Source organism: Pipistrellus kuhlii, unplaced genomic scaffold (assembly GCF_014108245.1).
Source record: "Pipistrellus kuhlii isolate mPipKuh1 unplaced genomic scaffold, mPipKuh1.p scaffold_m20_p_13, whole genome shotgun sequence".
NCBI lineage: Eukaryota > Metazoa > Chordata > Mammalia > Chiroptera > Vespertilionidae > Pipistrellus > Pipistrellus kuhlii.
This window is the reverse complement of record NW_023425438.1, coordinates 19,348,486-19,368,375: the sequence shown is the minus strand read 5'-3', so window position 1 is coordinate 19,368,375 and position 19,890 is coordinate 19,348,486. Positions and strand designations below refer to the sequence as shown.

Sequence of the window (19,890 nt, the reverse complement as noted above, 5' to 3'; positions counted from 1 at the left end):
GTCTAATTCTTTCACCAGGTGGGGGAAGTTTTCTGTCACTATTTCTTTCAGTATGTTTTCAATATCTTGCTCTCTCTCATCTTCTGGGACCCCCATAATTCTGATGTTGGTTCGCTTGAAGTTGTCCCAGAGGTTTCTTACATTATCTTCAACTTTCTGGATTCTCTGGCCTTCTTGCGTCTGCGGAGGAGTGTCTTCTGGCTCTTTATGTTCCAAATCTTTGACTTGATTCTTGCGATCTTCCATTCTGTTTTTAGGACTCCATAAAATATTATTTATTTCAGACAATGTATTCTTTATTTCTTGTTGATCCCTTATTATTTCTAGTTGATCCCTTTTCATATCCTCATAGGTCTTGTTTATTTTATCGGCCTTTTCTAGGAGATTCTTGAACAACCTTATAAGTGTGGTTTTGAACTCTATATCCAGTCGCTTTTTGTCCTCCATTTCTTTCGTTTGTGATCTATTTGGTTTAGGCATTTTCGCAGGCAGCTTTCCTGATGGGGCGGGGTTTCAGGGTGGAGCCTTCAGCCTTGGCTTCCGTCAGCCCCGCCCTATGCGACTCCTGAGACTCAGGGTCCTTCAGTACTTGTTGCAAGCGCCTCTGAGAGAAAGGTGCCCTCAATTTTCGCCTGCTGCCAAACTGTCTATGCTCTCCCCCAATGAGTCCGGTATTGGGGTTCAGTTCAGTTGGTAGTGGGATTGGAGGTGGCGTTCAGAGCAGTCTGGAGCCCCTGTCTCCTTCCCGTCAGGGCAATCCCGTGGCACACCTGGCTGGCCCTTCTCTGCGCGCAGTGTGCGTGCCTCTGGGGCCTCCTTTCGCCACTTCCCCGGAGTCCCGCCTTACAGCCCGGCTCCCTATGGCTGAGCCTGGGTCCCCAGGGTCTGGCCTAGAATTGGGGTTCAGAGCAGTTGGAGCTGGGCCCAGCACAGTCGGAGCTTTTCTCTCCTTCCCGCTTGGGACCGCCAGCCAGGCACTCGGCCTCCCTCCTCTCTGGCTCCGTCCTCTCCTCGCGCCGCGTCTCCGTACCTTGGGCTTTTACAGCTCCTCCGCGCTTCCTTATGGTTTTCTCCTTGCTTCTTGTTGTAGAATTTCCAGTCAGTCGACTTTCCTGTAGTTCTGGGTAATGTCCATTTTATATTTTAGTTGTATTTTATTGAAATTGTTGTGTGCGGCTGCAGCTAGTTGCCTACCCGGGCAGCCATCTTGGATTCTCCTGTACTTGACTCATTTGAATGTATATGTATATACATTTGGGGTTTTTAAATGATAATTTTAATCTATACTAATAAAAAAGAAAGATGCAAATTGACCATAACTCCACGACACCACCAGCCAATCAGGAGCGAGTATGCAAATTAACCCAACAAACATGGCGGGTTAATTTGCATGCACAGACACTGAATGGCTAGGGTGGGGTGGGACACAGGCGTTCTACACCGCCCCAGCCGCTCAGGGCCTCTAGGCAGTGTGGGAAGGCAGGGCTGGAGCAGAAAGGGATGACTCCGGGGCCTGAGCAGAAAGGAGATGCCAGCAGCCAGGGAAAGGAAGGCCCATTCTGCACGAATCTTTGTATATCGGGCTTCTAGTTAAGTTATAATCACACATTATATCATACCTGGTTCTGACATAGGAAAAACTGCATCAAAATAAGTGCTACTTATTCTCTGTGATATCAGTTATTTCATTGGTCTTAGATATTATCTTTGATGTAACTATACAAGCAATGTCTTCAACTATATTTCTAAAGAGAGCATCCTAAATCTTAGTTAACTTTTTATTTTTACTAATTTAATTTTCTGTTCTAAATTGCTAAAATAAAATAGCTTTCTAAGGATGTGTTCTCCTACATACAATTAATGTATCATGCATCAAGTATCCAGTTTCTGTGCACGCATACCAGACCTTTCAAAAAGAAGGAATAGTAAGTTCTTCCAAAGTTAGAAGCAGGTTAACAGTCTGATCCTTATAAACTGCGTCTTTTGGAAGACAGACTACACTCCTTAAGCTTATCCTTTTCAGCTCCTCCTGTTTTGTTGCTGTTGTTTTTATTCTTAGATGCAGGAGGTACCCCCAAAATCTCCAGTAGTTCTGAAAATACCCTGCTGCAGCCCAGGTAGCTGCATACCGTTTGAAACTATACGCTCAGATCAGAATCTGTAAGGACTTGTGGAACAGCCTCATTGCCCTTTCTGAAAAAGTTGCTTTTTTTTTTAAGTTCATCTGCAGTAAGTTTTCAAAAGCCAGTCAGCTGTAAGTTCTTGTGAAAAATGACTTGCTGTAACTTTCTGTGGTTGATTAAGTGCTAAGAAAAGCAATTTAAATATTATCCTCACTTACCTACCAGCTTCTACAGCACAGTAGGTGTTCTGGGGCCTCTCCATGAATGCACTCTACTTGAATTTACCATTACTCATGGATTTTGTACCAGCACAGGTTTTTTAAGGATTCTGGCTCAGTCCAGGGTCTCAGTTTAACAAAGAGGTTAGAAGTTTGAAACGATTCATTGATGATGATTACAATGCAATTCACATTGCTGCCCCTTCGATTTGACTGCTGAAAGGTGGGTAAAACCAAGGCTGCCTTTTATCTAATTGTGTGCTGCTACCTGCTAACCCTTATCAATTCCTGTGGTTTTTCTCCTTTGCCATGTTGGAATTTATAGTCAGTCTTTAACATTAAGTGCAGCAGATTTAAAAATATATAGTATATTTTTAGTATAACAAACTATCACTAAATTTTCATGTGTGTCCCAACGCTTACTCTACAGTCACAGTTAAGACGGCAGGTTTTCTCCTCTATTAAACTTTTTTTTATATATCATTGAATGTCTACCTGTATTATCTATTATGACCTGTTTTATCTGTATGTTTTTATTTCTAAAATTACTGTGCTCTTGGAATTTAACGTTTTGTTTATTGACGTAATGATTTTAAAGCTGAGTAAAACTAATGGATAAAAATAAACAAGTACAAAAAGCTCTCTTAAAAGTGTTAAGAGTGGCTAGACAGCTAGAAGATCTTTGCCCTTGCAGCATGTTCTTTGTGGAGTTATAAATCCTGTGAGTTTGGCCTACACATATGGGCTAATATTAGTCCGGTTTTAAAGTGATGGTGTTACATCACCACGGTTCTTCTGTGCTCTGTGGGATATCACGTTGCTTTAATGTAATGAGCCAAGCCCTGGGCTCCTAAGCTTTTTTTCCTCCATGCTGGAAATGATTACATAAAACTGAATGCCCACATCGGAACTCCTATGCGTCTTGAGAATTTCATATTCTTCAGGGGGGAAAAAAACTTACAAAGACTTTTATTCTTGGAGTGCATTTGTAACAAGTTTCTGTTGAAAATGTCAGTGATTTCAGGTTCTATGGCATTCTGTTTGAAAAACAGGCATGCTCTCTGAGGCAAGCTCTGCATTTTAACTTTGTGCAGATGTACGTGAAAAGAACATGATGTGCTCATTTGTTGCACTTATGCTACTTTCTTACTTTAAGTAAGATGGGTGAAATTACATATTAAATAAAAACAGCAGCTCAGACAGCACTCCTTAGCAAACTGAAATGCCTTCCAGAGACAGTGGAGAAATGAGACTCACTGAATTGTGAGAGATTGTCTACTGAAATGCATTTATATAACAATTTATTTGTGGGATTTATCAATATTAACTGTCTAATGTTTAAAACTAACCTGCCATTAAGTTGTGCTGGTAAAATGTCACCAAAAGTATTGTATTTTATAGCTTAACCAAATATTGCCATTTAATTTTTGACATAACTGCAGTTATAAACAGACGCACATGGATATGTATCGTATGAAACTCCATTTAGTGAAAATAGCTGTGTGTCCTGGGGAAAATTATTTAACCTCCCTGAACCTCAGTTGTCCTTTTCTGAATGACAGAATATCTGTCTTTAAGGGTTATTGTCAGGGCTAAATAAGAACATCTGTCAAGCACTAACATAATGCTTCATGCTAATTATCAGTACATGTCCATTTACATTCTGTGTCCAACTGTCATAGAGCACATTTGTTTTTATTGGTACTTCTGAGCCAGAAAGAACTTTGTACTGAGTATTACATACTCAGTTCTAAGTGAAACTTTGTATTGGGTAGTCCTTATCACGCTCAGTTCTAGGGTGAAAATTTAGAATATGTAGAATAAAATGTTATAGGATGTTTAAAGAACACATGTTTGAGTGATTACTGAGCATAAAACATTGTTTTCTGTCATTCACGGTCAAACGTATTTGAAATCCAATAAGATAGAGGTCATTCTGAATGCTATTCCCAGCTCATTCTGTAGTTCCTCTCCCTAGTGTTGGCTGTGTTTCTTTTTCTGCAGTCCTGTTGTAACTGTTTAAAAGTTTTCACACTTAAAAAGCATTTGACTTTGTTCCATAGTCATTTAAAAATAGGTCTGATCAATATGAAGCATTAGCTAGGAGCACGATTTGGTCACTTTTTTATTGATTTCAGTTACTAGTTCCCTCAGGCTTCGTGTGTGAGAATGAAAATGATATACGAAATATGCATTCAGATTAAACAGACCAGCCTTCTTTTTACATCTGCAACCACTATAAACGGAATTCTTTCGGTGGAAGTGACTTTGGTAGATGTTATTTACACACAACAACCTTAAGCCGCCTGAGCCAGTATTTCTGTTTTGGTAAATTTCTGCCATTTAGTTACTTGTACTAACTATGAGATGCTTTTCAAGGTTATAGATTTGCAGCTCATGAATACACTTTTTTTTTGGCACTTTAACAGTTGATTGTAGTCCAGAGTCTTGGGGATTTGAAAGATGTTCTGGTGAATACCAGGGAAGCCTGCTCAGCAGGGCATGCATTATTTAGAAAGTTGAGCAAGGAAGTTGGCTCTGGGCAGAAGTTGTCATGTATCATCTGCCCCATCAGTCAGAGCTCCAGCAGCTGTTCCCTGTCACCAGGGCCCATATGTGCTACTGCCCATCCATCAGCACTGACAGACACTGGCTGTGCTCTGGTGGGCTGGAGAAGTCATGGACACAAATAGTGGGTAGCTCACTGGCTGCCAGTTTGGATGGAAGCTCATTTCTGAAAAAGGAGACCTTGCACCGACTCCTTGGTCTTTCATTAGATCATTAGCCAAAATACATTGTTAAGGGAATTAATTAGATTTTAGAGAATCTGTTTTTGACTAAAAATATGGTTTTTGAAACGTATGGGGTTTACACATTTGAACCCAGAGAGACACATTAGTGAAATGAGAGATGAGAGAGTTTACTCCAGCAGATATCAGATTACCAGTACCAGATTATCAGCGAAGAGGCCTTTCTGGTTGAATACAACAATGCAAAAAAGACTTGAAATCACAAGTATTCCTTTTGCAACAACCTGTAAAACGGCGTAGATCCCAATTCTGATCATAGACAAGTTTCCAACATTTTCCTTTTCCCCCATCTTGTATTCCAGAGACATCCTAAGAGGAAAGGATTTGACGGCATTAGTATCACTGTCTGATTACTGTGTTGACGTTTTTAAAGTGCCATTAATCCTAGGAAATGAAACTTGATGTATCGATAGAACAACGATTTTCAAGCGGTGTGCCACAAGAGACACTGGTGTGCCACAAAAAATTTTAAGACATGCAATACCTGACTATATAGTCAGCAGCACTGACCTCTTTCCCTTGGATGTCTTAAAAAAATGACAACAGCCAACATAATAGCTGGCTGGTGTGAATGAATCAAAGTTATACCTTTTTTTTTTTTTTTTTTTTTGGTCAGGTCAGCAAAAAATAGAATATATTTTTTGGTGTGCCTGCCACACAATTTTAGCAATTTGTTTGGGTGATCTTTGAGATGAAAAGGTTGAAAATCACTGATGTAAAAAAATACCTAGCCAAGAAATATCAAGAAAGTGGGCTACAGCCTAATATTCAGATGAAATTTAAGTGAAATGCAGCTTAACCCTTTATTATTTTTTTCTTAAGTAACTCATTATTATATTCCAAAAGCTAAGTAATTGATAGGTTGCTATTCAAGCAAGAGAAATGGAAAACATAGCAAAGAGAAATTGAGAAACGCAGATAATTTTATTTTGTAAATATTGCAGGTATCTACACTAAAAAAGAGAAAGATGCAAATTGGCCATACCTTTGCAATGCTCATTAGCCAATCAGAAGTAAGTATGCAGATTAACCCAACAAAGATGGTGAGTTAATTTGCATACACAGGCGCTGAGTGGCCAGGGGTGGGACTCACCGCCCCAGCCACTCCAGGCCTCTGGGCAGCATGGGAAGGCAGAATGGTGGCTCCAGGCCTGAGTGAAGGTAGTGCCGGCAGCCAGAGAAGTAAAGCCCATTCTTGCATGAATCTTTGTGCATTGGGCCTCTAGTATAATTATAAAGCTTATAAAGATAATGTTCATCTTAAGGCTCTGTAATTGCAATCTTACTTTTTATCACTTCCATTTTTCTCTTTTGATACTGAATATACTTAGTGAACTGATTTTAATTAGTCAATGTGAGGCTTGCCTGTTGATGGCATTTGGGAATTACTAAGCTCGTAGTATGCTTGCATAGGTGACACAAGTACAGAGCAATGATATGGCACCTGACTAGAATAATGCATTTGTCAAAAGCTGGCAGTGCTTGTTGGGGATTTTTATATCATCAATTCATTGTTGGTATAAAATAATTTAAATTCAAATAAGTTTTCCTAACTGAAAGTTTTGGAATCATGAGGTAAGTATAGGTATCCTTATTTAGCAAACACATACGATACTAAACTCTAATGAACATTACACTGTAAAATATTTCTGACCTGTAGGTGCAAGAACCGAAATGCATTCCTCCTCCCCTCAAACCCCCCCCTTTTTTTTTTCAAGGCAGAGCATGTATTATATTATGGGCACATAGTAGGTTTTAATAAAGACTGATAGATTACTATATGGATCTGAGATGACTGAATTTTATGGTGGTCTTTATAAAGAAATTAGAAAATAAGTAATATTATTATTATTTTTTTTAAATATATTTTATTGATTTATTCACAGAGAGGAAGAGAGAGGGATAGAGAGTTAGAAACATCGATGAGAGAGAATCATCGATCAGTTGCCTCTTGCACACCCCCTACTGGGGATGTGCCCGCAACCAGGTACATGCCCTTGCCCGGAATCGAACCCGGGACCTTTCAGTCCGCAGGCCGACGCTCTATCCACTGAGCCAAACCGGTCCCGGCAGAAAATAAGTAATATTATTAATAAGTGTTGGTCGTCCTCCCTCTATCCTCCCTCCCTTGCAGGTTTTTATCCTTCATTGGAGGAACACTGTGTGAAATTGGGAAGCCTGAAATGCAACAAAAAATAAAGTCATTCCTTGAAAAGGAAGGAATAGAGAAACTTGCAGAAAGATTACAAACAACAGTGCCCACTTTACAGATCATCATAGATGGCCTCAGCCAGTCTGAAAGCTTTGACTTTCGAACAGGTAAGCAGTTAAAAGCAGTTAAACTTGAGCAGTAGCACCTTTCATTTGCATAGCTCACGATAGGTCCTATGACCCTCACAACAGTCCTATGCGATAGGCAAAAAAGATGTTATTCTCCCATTCTACACGTGAGAAAACTAAGGCATGGTGGCCTTCCTTCAAAGTCATTCCACTTAGGTAATATCCAGAGCCAAAGCTAGAAGCTAGGTCTCCAGATTCCTCATTCCCCACTTACTGTCTGCATGCATCATACATGTGCCCAGGCACACATTTTTCATCATTCTTTTCTAAACGGTTTTTATCTCATAGGAACCAGAAGTTCAAAGTAAGGCATTCAGTTCACAAACTAAAAAGTGAATCTTCCTAAATTAAAGCCTTCCAAGTTCCTGGATTCTGTGTCAATGAACACGTTAAACAAATAAAATACTATCTCTCTGTTGATCCCCCCACCCCTTTTAATTAAGTGCTCTCAGCTTTCAGCACAGGTAGATGGTGAGGGAACTATGACAGCCAGAGTTGTTGAGAGCGGTGACCCAGTGAGAAAGAATTAGGTATCAATTTCCTAAGGAAATTTGAATAGGAAACCCTGAGATTTGAATGAATCTGCACTTGTCTCATAACCATGCTGCGGGCTTGGTTCTTTTCATTCTTTGTTAGGCTGTGTTGGGGTGTTGTGGCATAGTTCTTTGAAAAAGTTTAAGGGAATTTTAAAACACTGCCAGCAAGCTCATTATACTTTTACCTCAACTTTTCAGTAAGTTTGAAATTAATTTTTTTTTTTTTTACAGTTGGAGAAAAGTAAAATAAAACATAGAGTAATATCTATGCCAAAAATGTAGGAGTCGAAGCCTCTGGGCAGTCCATCCAAAGTGTCGTTGAGTAGGAATACAAAGTAGAGCCATGGTTCTCAAACAGGGCGGGACTGGCGGTGTGCCTAGAACCCCTGCATTAGAAGGTTGGCAAATGTGCTCCAGCTGCAGGCATCCTGAAAGGGTTTTGCTGTCCATCTTTATATTTCTGTCACGGGGTTGATTGCTCTGTTATTGCAGTTACACTCACTGTAGGCTCAGGGCAAAGATCAACTCTTAAATTATAATGTTCAGTTAAATAGCCAGCAGCCAAGTAGACATCCTCACCTGGTGATGCCCGTAGTTGAGCTGAAACCCGATGCATGTAGGCTCTCGACTGGGCTTATCAGTTACTGCAGTTTTTATCCTTGTGACAAGTGAAATTTCAAATGAGTCTCATGTCTCTTCTCCATTTTCTCCGAAGGATTTCTCTTCTTGATGCAGCATTCTTTTCTGATACTCATCCTATCTTCTGTGTACTCAGTGACACAGTTCTATGTCATTATCTAGGTGCTAGTCGATTTCTATAACTGGGTTCATCCTAAGCAGGCTATGACAGGACTGAATATATGTACCTTGCCAATCAAACAGGTTTGCTGGTACGTGGTACATTTTCTGATTTATCAGTGACCGAGGCTGTCTTCAGGAGCCTATTAGGTAGTTCCTGGCTCTGCTTTTCTGTGCAAAATCAAACTAAGCAGCTGATCAAGAACCTTTGGGCAATCTGTACCAGCTGGACCTCTACATGAAAAAAGGTGAAAGACTTTTCAAGCATACAAATAATGCCTATGGGGCCTCAGAGACCATCTTGCCTCTGACCCTAATCCGTGACTTAGTTTCACTTTGCTTGGACACAGTCAGTGCCCAGCGTAATATATTACGTTATAGTAGATTTCTGCTTCAGCGTCAAGTGAAATTCTATAGAATCAGTTCCAGTGTTAGCATATCCCTATTTTTACGAGATCTGAGTTTTAAAGAAGGCTTTTGTTTTACAGGAAGAAGGTGAGTTTGTAAAAAATCTTGATTTCAGTGTGGTGGGCTGGGGAAGGGGAACAGAGAGAGGTGACCAGTTGTTAATACAAATGTAAAGGATCGCTTCAACAAGTAATCAGGATAAAGCCGGCAGCTGTGGAGGAAAAGGAAATGGAATGGGTGGGGGGAAAATGAGGTCTCAGTGAAAGGAGATCCAAGCACAGAATGTGTTCTTTGTTACTAGAATCAACATCCAGTAATCCTAGGAAAGGGGGCCAAGAAGAGCGTGGATAAATGGAATCCAGAGATAATCCAAACGCCCCATTTAAGCTGTTTGTTCTAACCTTCTCCCTTATAAAACCATTGTTTTTGTCTTGTTTTATCGAGAGCCATAATGATTCCTTGCATGCTTTATGCCCATTTTTCGGGGGCTGATATTATTAGTGAACAGAAGGATGTGCACCCGGGTGAGCAAGAAAAGAGGGCTGGGAGGACCTTGCGAACCGAGCCTGCACGTCTTCCCCTGTGTGTCCCTAGCACCCAGCAGTGCCTGGCAAGGAGATAATAGGAATTAATAAATGTTTGATGAATTAAGAATCCATAAATCTCGATTGGATAAATATATTCAAAATAGATAGAAATTGATTCCTGAGCTCCAGATTTGTTGGGGAGAAGTGAGACAAAAGAACATTTGAATTTCATCTACGTTTGACCAAATGTTGTTGTACTTTCTACCACCTTTAGAAAGTGAGGATTCAGGCACTGGGTAAATCTCCCAACCTTCAGTTTCCAAGGGTCTGACTTTCTCAGTGTTTGTGATTCAGCCTTGAGTATTCATTGGGCAAAATTATTTCCGAATCGCCTCATGAAGAGGAAAGTAAGAGTCCTTAAGTGGAGGGCAGTGTTCACATGTTAACGACATAGAGTTTGAGGAAAGTGTTGGAGTAAATTTTCTTGACTTATTTCTACTGTGTGAATGCTGATCCTCCAATAAGGATGGATTTTCTCCAAAGGCAGGCCGGAGTCCAGCTCCTTTTGTGTCACTCGGATTGCTTAATATTGGTCTGGGCGCACATGTGAGATGTAGCAAATGCTTACTCTTTTGTATGTGTCTAAGAAGCGCAGAACCTTATTAAACTAGATGTCTTTGTTCCCCTTTCCTTGCAGATTTCAGTCAACCCGATTTCAAGAGAAGCATAGTCTGCTTGCAAGATCTGGAGGTTGGGACAATTCTTACAGGCAAAGTTGAGAATGCCACTTTGTTTGGCATTTTTGTAGATATAGGAGTGGGGATAACAGGGTTGATTCCCATACGAAATGTAACAGAAGCAAAGCTTTCTAAGACGAAGAGGAGAAGGAGCCTTGGACTGGGCCCTGGAGAAAGGGTGGAAGTCCGAGTAATCAACATCGACGTCCCCCGATCTCGGATCACTCTGGACCTCATTCGGGTGTTGTAAGTGTCCCACTGAAGGCCAACCACTGTTTCCTCATTTCTCCTGATGGGCAAGGATAAGTCCATGTTTCTGTCTTCTAAATAGCAGAAGTCACTTAATATAAGAAGTGTTTTCCATCCACTTTCCTAATTTTTCTTTCTGAATAAATAGTAAACCAATAGTTTGATTTCTTTTCACCTTAAAGAAAACAATAGGTGTCCTTATGTGGCTTTATATAGTAATGATTTTTCTGACCAAAATTTTATTTTTTGTAATTCATCTTTGACTCCTTTTGCATTTTGTATAAGAGATTATTTCAACTTCCAGTTGCCAACTTGCCTTGCTAGACTTGTATGAAATTGTCTTTTTTATTTGAATTATGCAGTTTTAACTCATTTTTTATGGATTTTTAAAAATCAGACTTTTTGAATTTGATTTGTGGCTTTTTTTTTTCTTGACAAGCAAACTAAAAATATATCAATAAAGAAGATACTTATATGTCTGTAACCATCAAGTGGATGGCTCAGAACACTTCTCAGAAGAATATATGTATTGGTGACTTCAATAAAATTTTGTGTCAGTGACCTGGTTTTTGCAATGTTGTTTCAATGTGAATGACCTCAGAGCCATTTTGATTACATAAGGGTGTGGCACACACTTATACAAATTTCATATAAACCCAACTGTGCTTTGGCGGGGAAGGGAAGCCTTTAGAAATTTGAAGAATGACTCTGTTTGACTTGGCATAGAAGTGATACATTCTTTCTAAAGCATTAGGATTAAGCTTCAGATTGGGACAGAAATGGCCTTCCTGAAGATTGAATATAGACCATGTGTGAAAGGGAAGAAAGGCTAATAGATAAAGCAGGTGACTGCATTTTTACTCAGGGGAGATGGGAAGTATTGGCATGCCCACTCAGGGTAGAAATGACGTAAATGGAGCCCATGCTGGATTGTGTCGGGCATTCAGGGTGCTGTGGTTGGTTTGCCTGATGGAGTCATTTGCACAGCTGAATGGGTTGCTGGTTCTCCATGTGTAAGCCGTAGAGCATGGTCACTAAAGACAGTGATGGATCCTGCACTTTTGCCTGAAATAGCCCTGGTAAACACTGTCCTGGCATAATTTTTAATAGTGCCTCTTTTTATTTGCAAAGTGCCCCATATTGGATAATAAGTCATATGATCACCTTAGTAAATCCCTTACAAAGTGGTAAATCAGGCTTTGTTTATTGGTCATTCTGCCTGAAGTCTCTTTGGATTGCTTCTTTTTCTCATTGAAATAGAAAGGAACATCATCAAATAAGACTAAAGATCGAGGGGGGCAAAGAGTTGGAGGTTTGAGAAGAAGGGGAAAGATAAGAAAAGGATAAGAGAGTGAAAAACCTAAGGAAAGAGAGTATGATTTCTGGACAGTGTTAAATGTTCCATTTCAGGTTAGTGGCCAGTTGAATGTAGGATCAGTCAGCTTGACTATATATTTTCTTCAGTCACATTAGCTGCATGGGCACAGGTCCTGATTATGTGAAGAGGTAGATCAGATTTGAGAGTTTGCCAAATGAGGTCAATATAGAAGGGCAGGGGAGTTGAGGGCATGTGGACAAAGAAAGTATTGACCATGGAAATTAAGCTCAGTAAGAAGAAAAGCAACAATAAGGGGAGTGTGGGGGGCAGTGAAAAAGTATAGGATTAATGGATTGTAGGTCCTCGTGGAGTTGGAGGAATGTTAGAGTGGGATTAATTCAGGGCATAATGGGTGGGAAAAAATAGTTGTTAAAAGTAGGATGCTGAACTTTGAAATAATAGTTTTTTGGTATTGCCGTTTTGAGTAATTACAAAAGGTAAGGAATGATCGGTCGTGGGAATAAGTAGCAAAGGTGGGGGACAAGGATGATATCATTAAAGAAGAGGAAGTCAAATGACAGTTTAAGGAAGGATGGGAGGCTGTCACAGAAGTGCAGGTGTAAAATAATGGTGGCTTGGACCAGAATGTTAGTGGTTAAAGTGGTGAGAAGTGGTGGGATTGTGGCCATAGTTGGGAGGTGAAGATAGAGTTAAACAGAATTTCCTGGAGTGTTGGATATAACATGTGAGGCACTGGTATCTAAGACGGTTTTTAGCCTGAGCAATCAGGATGAAATTGTCTGCTGACATGGGAAGGAAGGCTGTGTGAGGACAGTTTTGGGGAAGGAGTTCATTCTGAACAGGTTAAACTGAGATACTCATTAGACATCTAAGTGGAGATGCCAAGTAGACAGTTTGCTATTTCTGTCTGACGTTCAGGGGAGAGGACTGGGCTGGAAATGTAAGTTGGTAGCCACTATCATGCAACTCCTTGCAGCCCTGGGATAGAATATGGTCACCAGTGGAATGAGTAGGACATAAAGTACAGAAGGGACTCGAGTACTGTGTTGTTGAAAAGCCAAGACACTGGGATGTAAATTCTTTGAACATCTCTATACCAGTAGGGACAGGAATTTTGTCTTATCCTGGGAGGGCCTGCTAGATGCCTGTTCAGAATTCTCCCCTTCTTCCTCACTAAGAATTCTGATTTGAGGATAGCCATAATGTAACCAATGGACATGCATGTGGCCATGTGATACAGTTTTTGGCCAGTGAGTATACTAGTAAGCAAAAGTCATAGGGTGGAGAGGTCAGGCTCAGCTCTCATACTTTTCTTATCCTTTGCCCTTGTCCTCCTTCCTGCCTGAAATGCAGACAATGCTGCAAGTGCAGGAGATTAGATAGTGACCAGCACTCAACAGTGCCTGTGGTGGGCAGATGGAAAGTTCTTGAGTCCATTTTGGCATTGTGGAGTTGCTAAAGCAGGTCCTGAACTCCTTGTTCTTCACATTATGGATGAAAACAAAAGCTACATTGACTTAAAAGCTATGGGGGGAGGTGGGTGCTACAGCAAGGGGTATTTCCTAGTAACGTGTGGTGCCTGACTGTCCTCCTCTCCCTGTCCCCAGCACATAGCAAAATTTCTAGCATGTGATAGACAATAAGTGTTGATTGATTAGATAAGTACTGAATAAAAGTTCAATAAAATGGTTGAATATAAAATAAATGTTTAAAAAAATGAACAATTATTCTTAATAATGTTAGTCAATATGATGGAATAAAAGTTATTAAAACATATTATAAATATTTAGAAATAATCTAACAAGTAATATACAAGATCCATATGCAGAAGAATTATAAAACTTTACCAGCGAATGTTAAAGTAACAGCAGAATGCATTAGTGTATTCCATGTTCCTGGATTGGAAGACATGATACCATCCTCCAAAAATTATATACATCTAGTTTTGCCAAAATTCCAGTCATTTCAATTGGCTTTGCTTTTGTTTGTATGTTTGTTTATTTATTTTTACTTAAAATTTATTTAGAAGAGTATGTGAAAAAAGTTAATTCCTTAAAAGAATAATTTAGTTGGATAGTATGGGGGAATTTGTCCTACCAGATAATAACTTATATTCAAAAGCTTAATAGGAATAGACAAACAGAAGAGTAGAATAAACAATTCAAAATCAATAGGAATTTATGTTAAAAGTGCTAAAATCATATTGCCATACTACATACAAAAATAAATTCCAGATGGGTTAAATATAAATAACATTTTTAAAGTACACCAAGCAAACATAGAAGGGCTTTGAGAGGCAATCAACTAGGCATAGTATGGAATGCAAGAAAAATAGGGGGGAAAATAGGCCTGTAGACCTAAATTTCCATTTAGAAAACATTTATTTCACCTACTGTGAGACCTTATGCCAGTTGCTGAGAATGAAGGATTAATCTGATATCTTTTGAGGTTGTCTGTTAGCCTAGAGCGGTGGTCAGCAAACTGCGGCTTGCGAGCCACATGGGATCGGTTTGCCGTTCTGTTGACTAATGAGTTTGCCGACCACTGGGACAGGGGCTTAATCACAAGGAACAACAACAGCCTGTCATTATTGGAATCGAGAGTCTAGGTCAGTGGTCGCAAACTCAGTAGTCAACAGAGCGGCAAAACTCGGCTCTTGAGCGGCATGTGGCTCACGAGCCGCAGTTTGCTGACCACAGGCCCAGAGGAGTTGGAATTTCAGCTGCAACACAGGATATCTGAAGTTTAAAATCATGGACATTTTGGGGCTAAACCTGGCTGCTATCTACTTCACAATATGGTGTCATCCCATCTCATTTGACACCACAAGATTTCTTGGAATGCTTGGTTTGAGGTTAATGGAGTGCTCGTGTTGAGTGTCTCGTCTGACCCTGACCTCAGAATTAGCACTTGTGTTAAAATTGGAGATGGAGAGAAGGGACAGGATGGAAAAACCAAAGATATATTTAGCCAATATTTTCATGTTGGCTTCCTGCCTAAAATCAGTCATAACGAGCTGGATTTAAATAACAGATCATGAGGAACTCCTGAATGACTGGGCTCATTGCCAAGGCTGCCTGTTCCACAGGAAGAAAGATATAGGTTTCTTCCCACTCGTTTTATTTGGTGAGGATGATGCTGTGCGTGAAGGCTGGGCTATTATTTAGGGGGAGAGTGGGATAAGCAGACTCTGATCCTGTCATCACTAGCAATTACCCTTTTAGAAATTAGTTTAAAAAACACTCTAGAAAAGATTTGCTAGCCTCTTGTCTCATATCAAGAATCGAAATAGGGATTCTAATGGTCCCCCAAAATATTTAAGGAGAGCCATAACCGGTTTGGCTCAGTGGATAGAGCATCTGCCTGCGAACTGAAGGGTCCCGGGTTCAATTCTGGTCAGGGGCATATACCTTGGTTATAGGCACATACCCAGTGGGGAGGGTGCAGGAGGCAGCTGATAGATGTTTCTCTCTCATTAATGTTTCTAGCTCTCTATACCTCTCCCTTCTTCTCTGTAAAAAGTCAATAAAATGTATTTTAAAAGATATTTAAGGAGAAAAGTCTAACCCTAAAGAAAAGAAATAAATTATTAATCTAAACACTACAGAGAGAAACCTCTCAAATATCAGATAATTTGTCACAATTATATAGCTCATCCAATGTGACATGTCTGAAGTATTATATAGCTCAGTTCTAGCAGAAAAATCTCAAGTTAAAGACATACTAGTAGTGGTGAAGGCACAGGAGGGTGGAGAGCAGTGGAAGAGCCCAGTGTTGTTGGAGCACAAAGTTTTGAGTCTTGTTTTATCCAGGTGATTAAGCCAAATGGACTTCCTAATTGATCGCAGCATTTGGGAAAAGTCACAGATGGATGAAGCCCTGCTACTGAAATCTTCCCAGTTCTGACTGACTGTCCACCTACTCATAGACTGCACTCAGGTTTTCTTGGGATTAATAATCTCAGGGAGGGAAGAGTAAGGGAAAAGGGTAGTGAATCCAGAAAGACGAGAAAGCAAAAACAAAGCTCTATGAACAACCTCAAAAGAAAACTGCCAGTTTCTTAGTTGTCCTCAAAGAAACTGTAGAACAAGATGGTGACTCAGAGAGTGGAAGGAAGAAAAATTTATCTGCTGTCTCCCTCCCCTCTCCTGCTGCTTACTGGTCAAAGTTCATCCTATCAGGCATCGATTTCCCACACTTCTAGGTTTTATTACTTGACTTCTGTGGATAGCTGCTGAGGATGTGAGTCCAGTTGGGTAAGGCCCTTGTGCTGGAGCTATTTTGGACCCACAGCACAGGTGTGATGGAGGCCACCTGAAATCTGGACCTTACCCCCACTTCTCCAGCAAGCAGCGTGACAGCAGCAGCCAGGCAGTGTGGGGACCGTCTGGCCCACAGGCCATGTAAGGCCCTCAAAATCATTTGGCCTGACCCCGGCAAGGCATTAGGGGTGAGGTGAGTTAATTAAATGTTGACCAAATTTAACAGGTTAATTTTTAAGTTAATAATTTTGTATGGCCATCAAATGATGTTACATATGTCTAAATGATGTTATATATGTTATAAATGCCTTGGCAGGAAAAAAAGTTTCCCCACTTCTGGTATAGAGCTTCGGTTGAGGGTGGGAGCCTCATAGGTCCAGTATAGCCTTGCAGCATTAGAACTGAGTGTCTTCCAACACGAAACTCTCTTACCATATCCACCAGATCGTGAGTGCCTACCATCCCTTCCTTTTCTGCTCCATTACTCTTACTCTTTTATCCTATACTTGGGGAGTTCAACTCTAACCTCATAAGAAAGCACTGCCAGTGTGTCCTCAAAGACACTAGATAGTAACTCAGAGTGGAAGGAAGATAGGAAAGAAAAGTTTCTATCTGCTGTCTCCTTCCTCTCTCTTGCTTCTTACTGGACAAAGTTCCTCCTATCAGGCATTGATTTCCCATTTCTAACCCAGGATACCCACCCAGCTCTCAGGGAAACCAGCCCCAGATCTATGCATCCCTCACCTCCCAATGTTTACCAGGACTGGGTAACCCAGATGCTAAAAACCCGCTATTTCTTCATTGTTTACAAGGCCCTCTTAGATTACTTCCCTCCCACCCAGACCTCTAAGAACTCTGAGCAGAGGCTGCACATCCACCAAAGAAAGAAAATTAGAAATTCAGAGCAGTGGGGCGATCCCTCTGCCTCATGGAGAGTTTGGCTCCTGTGTGATTGATACTGGAAGCTGTTGGAGTTGAAAATGGACATGAGTCAAGGGCCAAGAAAACTACAACTGACAATTAATTGGCCCTTAACCCGTCACATCTTTCAAAGAGGAAAACATAGCGTCCATGTTTCACTCTATCCCCAAGATAAAAACATCAAAAACCCTAGGAAAGGATAGGCAGAACCACACTGTGTATGTCTAATTTGACAAAGGGTTATTTAAAAAATAAATTGCTCGAGGCAAAGCACAGAGGAAGAGGGTTCTTTGGGCTTTGGCCAACTTCCACTAATACAGGCTCCTGGCCCCAGTGGATAGAGCCAGGACCAAGGAAAACAGTCTAATAAAAAAATTTTGCCTCCAGAAACTTTACCTTGCTCTTGTTTTGGTTTTGGTTTTGGTAGCAGCATTATTGAGGTGCAATTCACTATTTAAAGGGTACAGATAATTGATTTGAGTACATTCAGATTTCTACAATCATCACTACAATAAGTTGTAGAACGTTTTCAACTAGAAGCCCTGGACCCGTTAGCAGTTGCTCCACACTCATCCCTAGGCAACCGCTAATCTGTATGGATTTGCCTCTTCTAGACTTTTCATATAAATGGAATAATATACTATATGGTCTTTTGTGACTGGCTTCTCTCTCTGAGTATAATGTTTTCAAAGTTCATCCATTTGTAGTATGTATCACTGCTTCATTTCTTATTGCTGCATAATCTACTATATGTACACTACATTTTCTTCATCCATTTATCATTGGATGGACATTTGGCTTGTCTTCCACTCTTTGGCTGTTACAGATTATTCTCCCATGAACATTCATGTACAAGTTTTTGTGTAGGCCTGTTTATTTTTTAATATTTTTATTATATTTATTATTGGTATTTTATTGAACCTGTAACCAGGGCATGTGCCCTGACCGGGAATCAAACCAACGATCCCTCAGTGCATAGGCTGACACTTAAGCAGCTGAGCCACACCAGCCAGGGCGAGACATATGTTTTCATTTCTCTTGGGTATATACTTAGGAGTGGAATTGCTGGGTCAAGTGATAACTCTACCTTTAACCTTTTGAGAAAATGCCAGCATATTTTCCAAGGTGGCTGCACCATTTTACATTCTCACCAGTAATGTATGAGAGTAACAGTTTATCCACATTCTTGTTGACACTTGTTATTATCTGTATTTTTAATTATAGCCATCCTTGTGAGTGTGAAGTGGTTTCACTTTGTGGTTTTAATTTGCATTTCCCTCATGGATGATATTGTTGGGCATCTTTTCATGTGCTTATTTGCCATTTGTGTATCTTCTTTGAAGAAATGTCTATTCAGACTCCGACCACTTTTTAATTAGGTAATTTTTCCAAATTGTAGCAGTTCTTTATTCTAGATATAAGCCTCTTATTAGTCTTATAAAACTTTCTTCCATTCTGTGGTCTTTCTTTTCAGACACTTAGTAGTGTTCTTTGAAGCACAAAATTTTTAATTATTCTGATGTTCAATTTATCTGTATTGTATTGCTTATGATTTTGGTGTCATAGTTAAGAAAATATTGCCTAATTCAAGGTCGTGAAGATTTATGCTTATGTTTTCTTCTATGAGTTGAATAATTTTAGGTCTTACATTTAGGTCTTTGATCCAATTTGAGTAAATTTGTATATGGAATGAGGACGAGCTCTAATATTTCTTTTGAATGTGAATATCTAGTTATTCCAGAACTACTTATTCAAAAGACAAGTCTTTCCACATTTAATTATCCTGACATCCTATAGACATACAGACAAATTCTATCCATTGATCTTTATGTCTATTCTTATACTAGTGCCATTCAGTCTTGAGTACTGTAGCTTTGTGGTAAGTTTTCAGATTGTTTGTGTTTTCCAATTTGATTTTTCTTTTTCAGGATTGTTTTGGCTATTTTGGATCCTCAGCATTTGCTTATAGATTTTAGGATCAGCTTGTCAGTTTCTGCAAAGAAGCCAGCTGACTCTGCAAATCATTTTGGGGAGTATTGCCATCTTCGCAGTATGTAGTGCTCCAATCAATAAACATGGAATTTCTTCCCATTTATTTAGGTCTTCTTTAATTTCTTTCAACAATGTTTGGTTGTTTTCAGAGTTTAAGATTTGCACTTCTTTTGTTAAATTTATTCCTAAATATTTTATTCTTTTTGATGTAATTATAAATGGAATTGTTCTCTTATATTCATTTTCTGAATGTCCACTGCAATTAGGTAGAAATACAATTGATTTTTTTGATCTTGTACCCTGTAACCTTAACTGATCTTGTACCCTGTAACCTTAACTAATTTATTAGCTTTAATAATTGTTTAGTGGATTCCTTAGGATTTTTTATATATAAGGTTATACCATCTGTAAATGGAGATAGTTTTACTTTTTTCTTTTCAACCTGAATTCCTTTGATCTAATTTTCTTGCTTAATTGTTGACTAGCAGCTTCAGAACAATTTTGAATAGAAATGATGAGAATGGACATTCTTATCTTGTTTTTAATCTTAAGGGGAAAGTATTCAGTTTTTCATCATAAAGTATAATTTAATTGTGGGTGTCTCAACATGTCCTTTATCAGGTTATACAT

At 39.7% G+C, this 19,890-nt stretch overlaps 1 protein-coding gene across 3 annotated transcripts in view; it reads left to right on the top strand.

Annotated features, from left to right (window-relative positions):
* Nucleotides 1-11,307, top strand: part of SRBD1 (S1 RNA binding domain 1) — a 154,113-nt gene extending 142,806 nt beyond the window's left edge. For all 3 annotated transcript variants that reach the window (XM_036435207.2, XM_036435205.2, XM_036435206.2), the window contains exons 20-21: nt 7,286-7,470; nt 10,458-11,307. In XM_036435207.2, the coding sequence (XP_036291100.1) occupies nt 7,286-7,470; nt 10,458-10,747 (475 nt within the window). In that variant the 3' untranslated portion in view covers nt 10,748-11,307. The remainder of the gene's footprint in view (nt 1-7,285; nt 7,471-10,457) is intronic.
* The last annotated feature ends 8,583 nt before the right edge of the window (nt 11,308-19,890 follow it).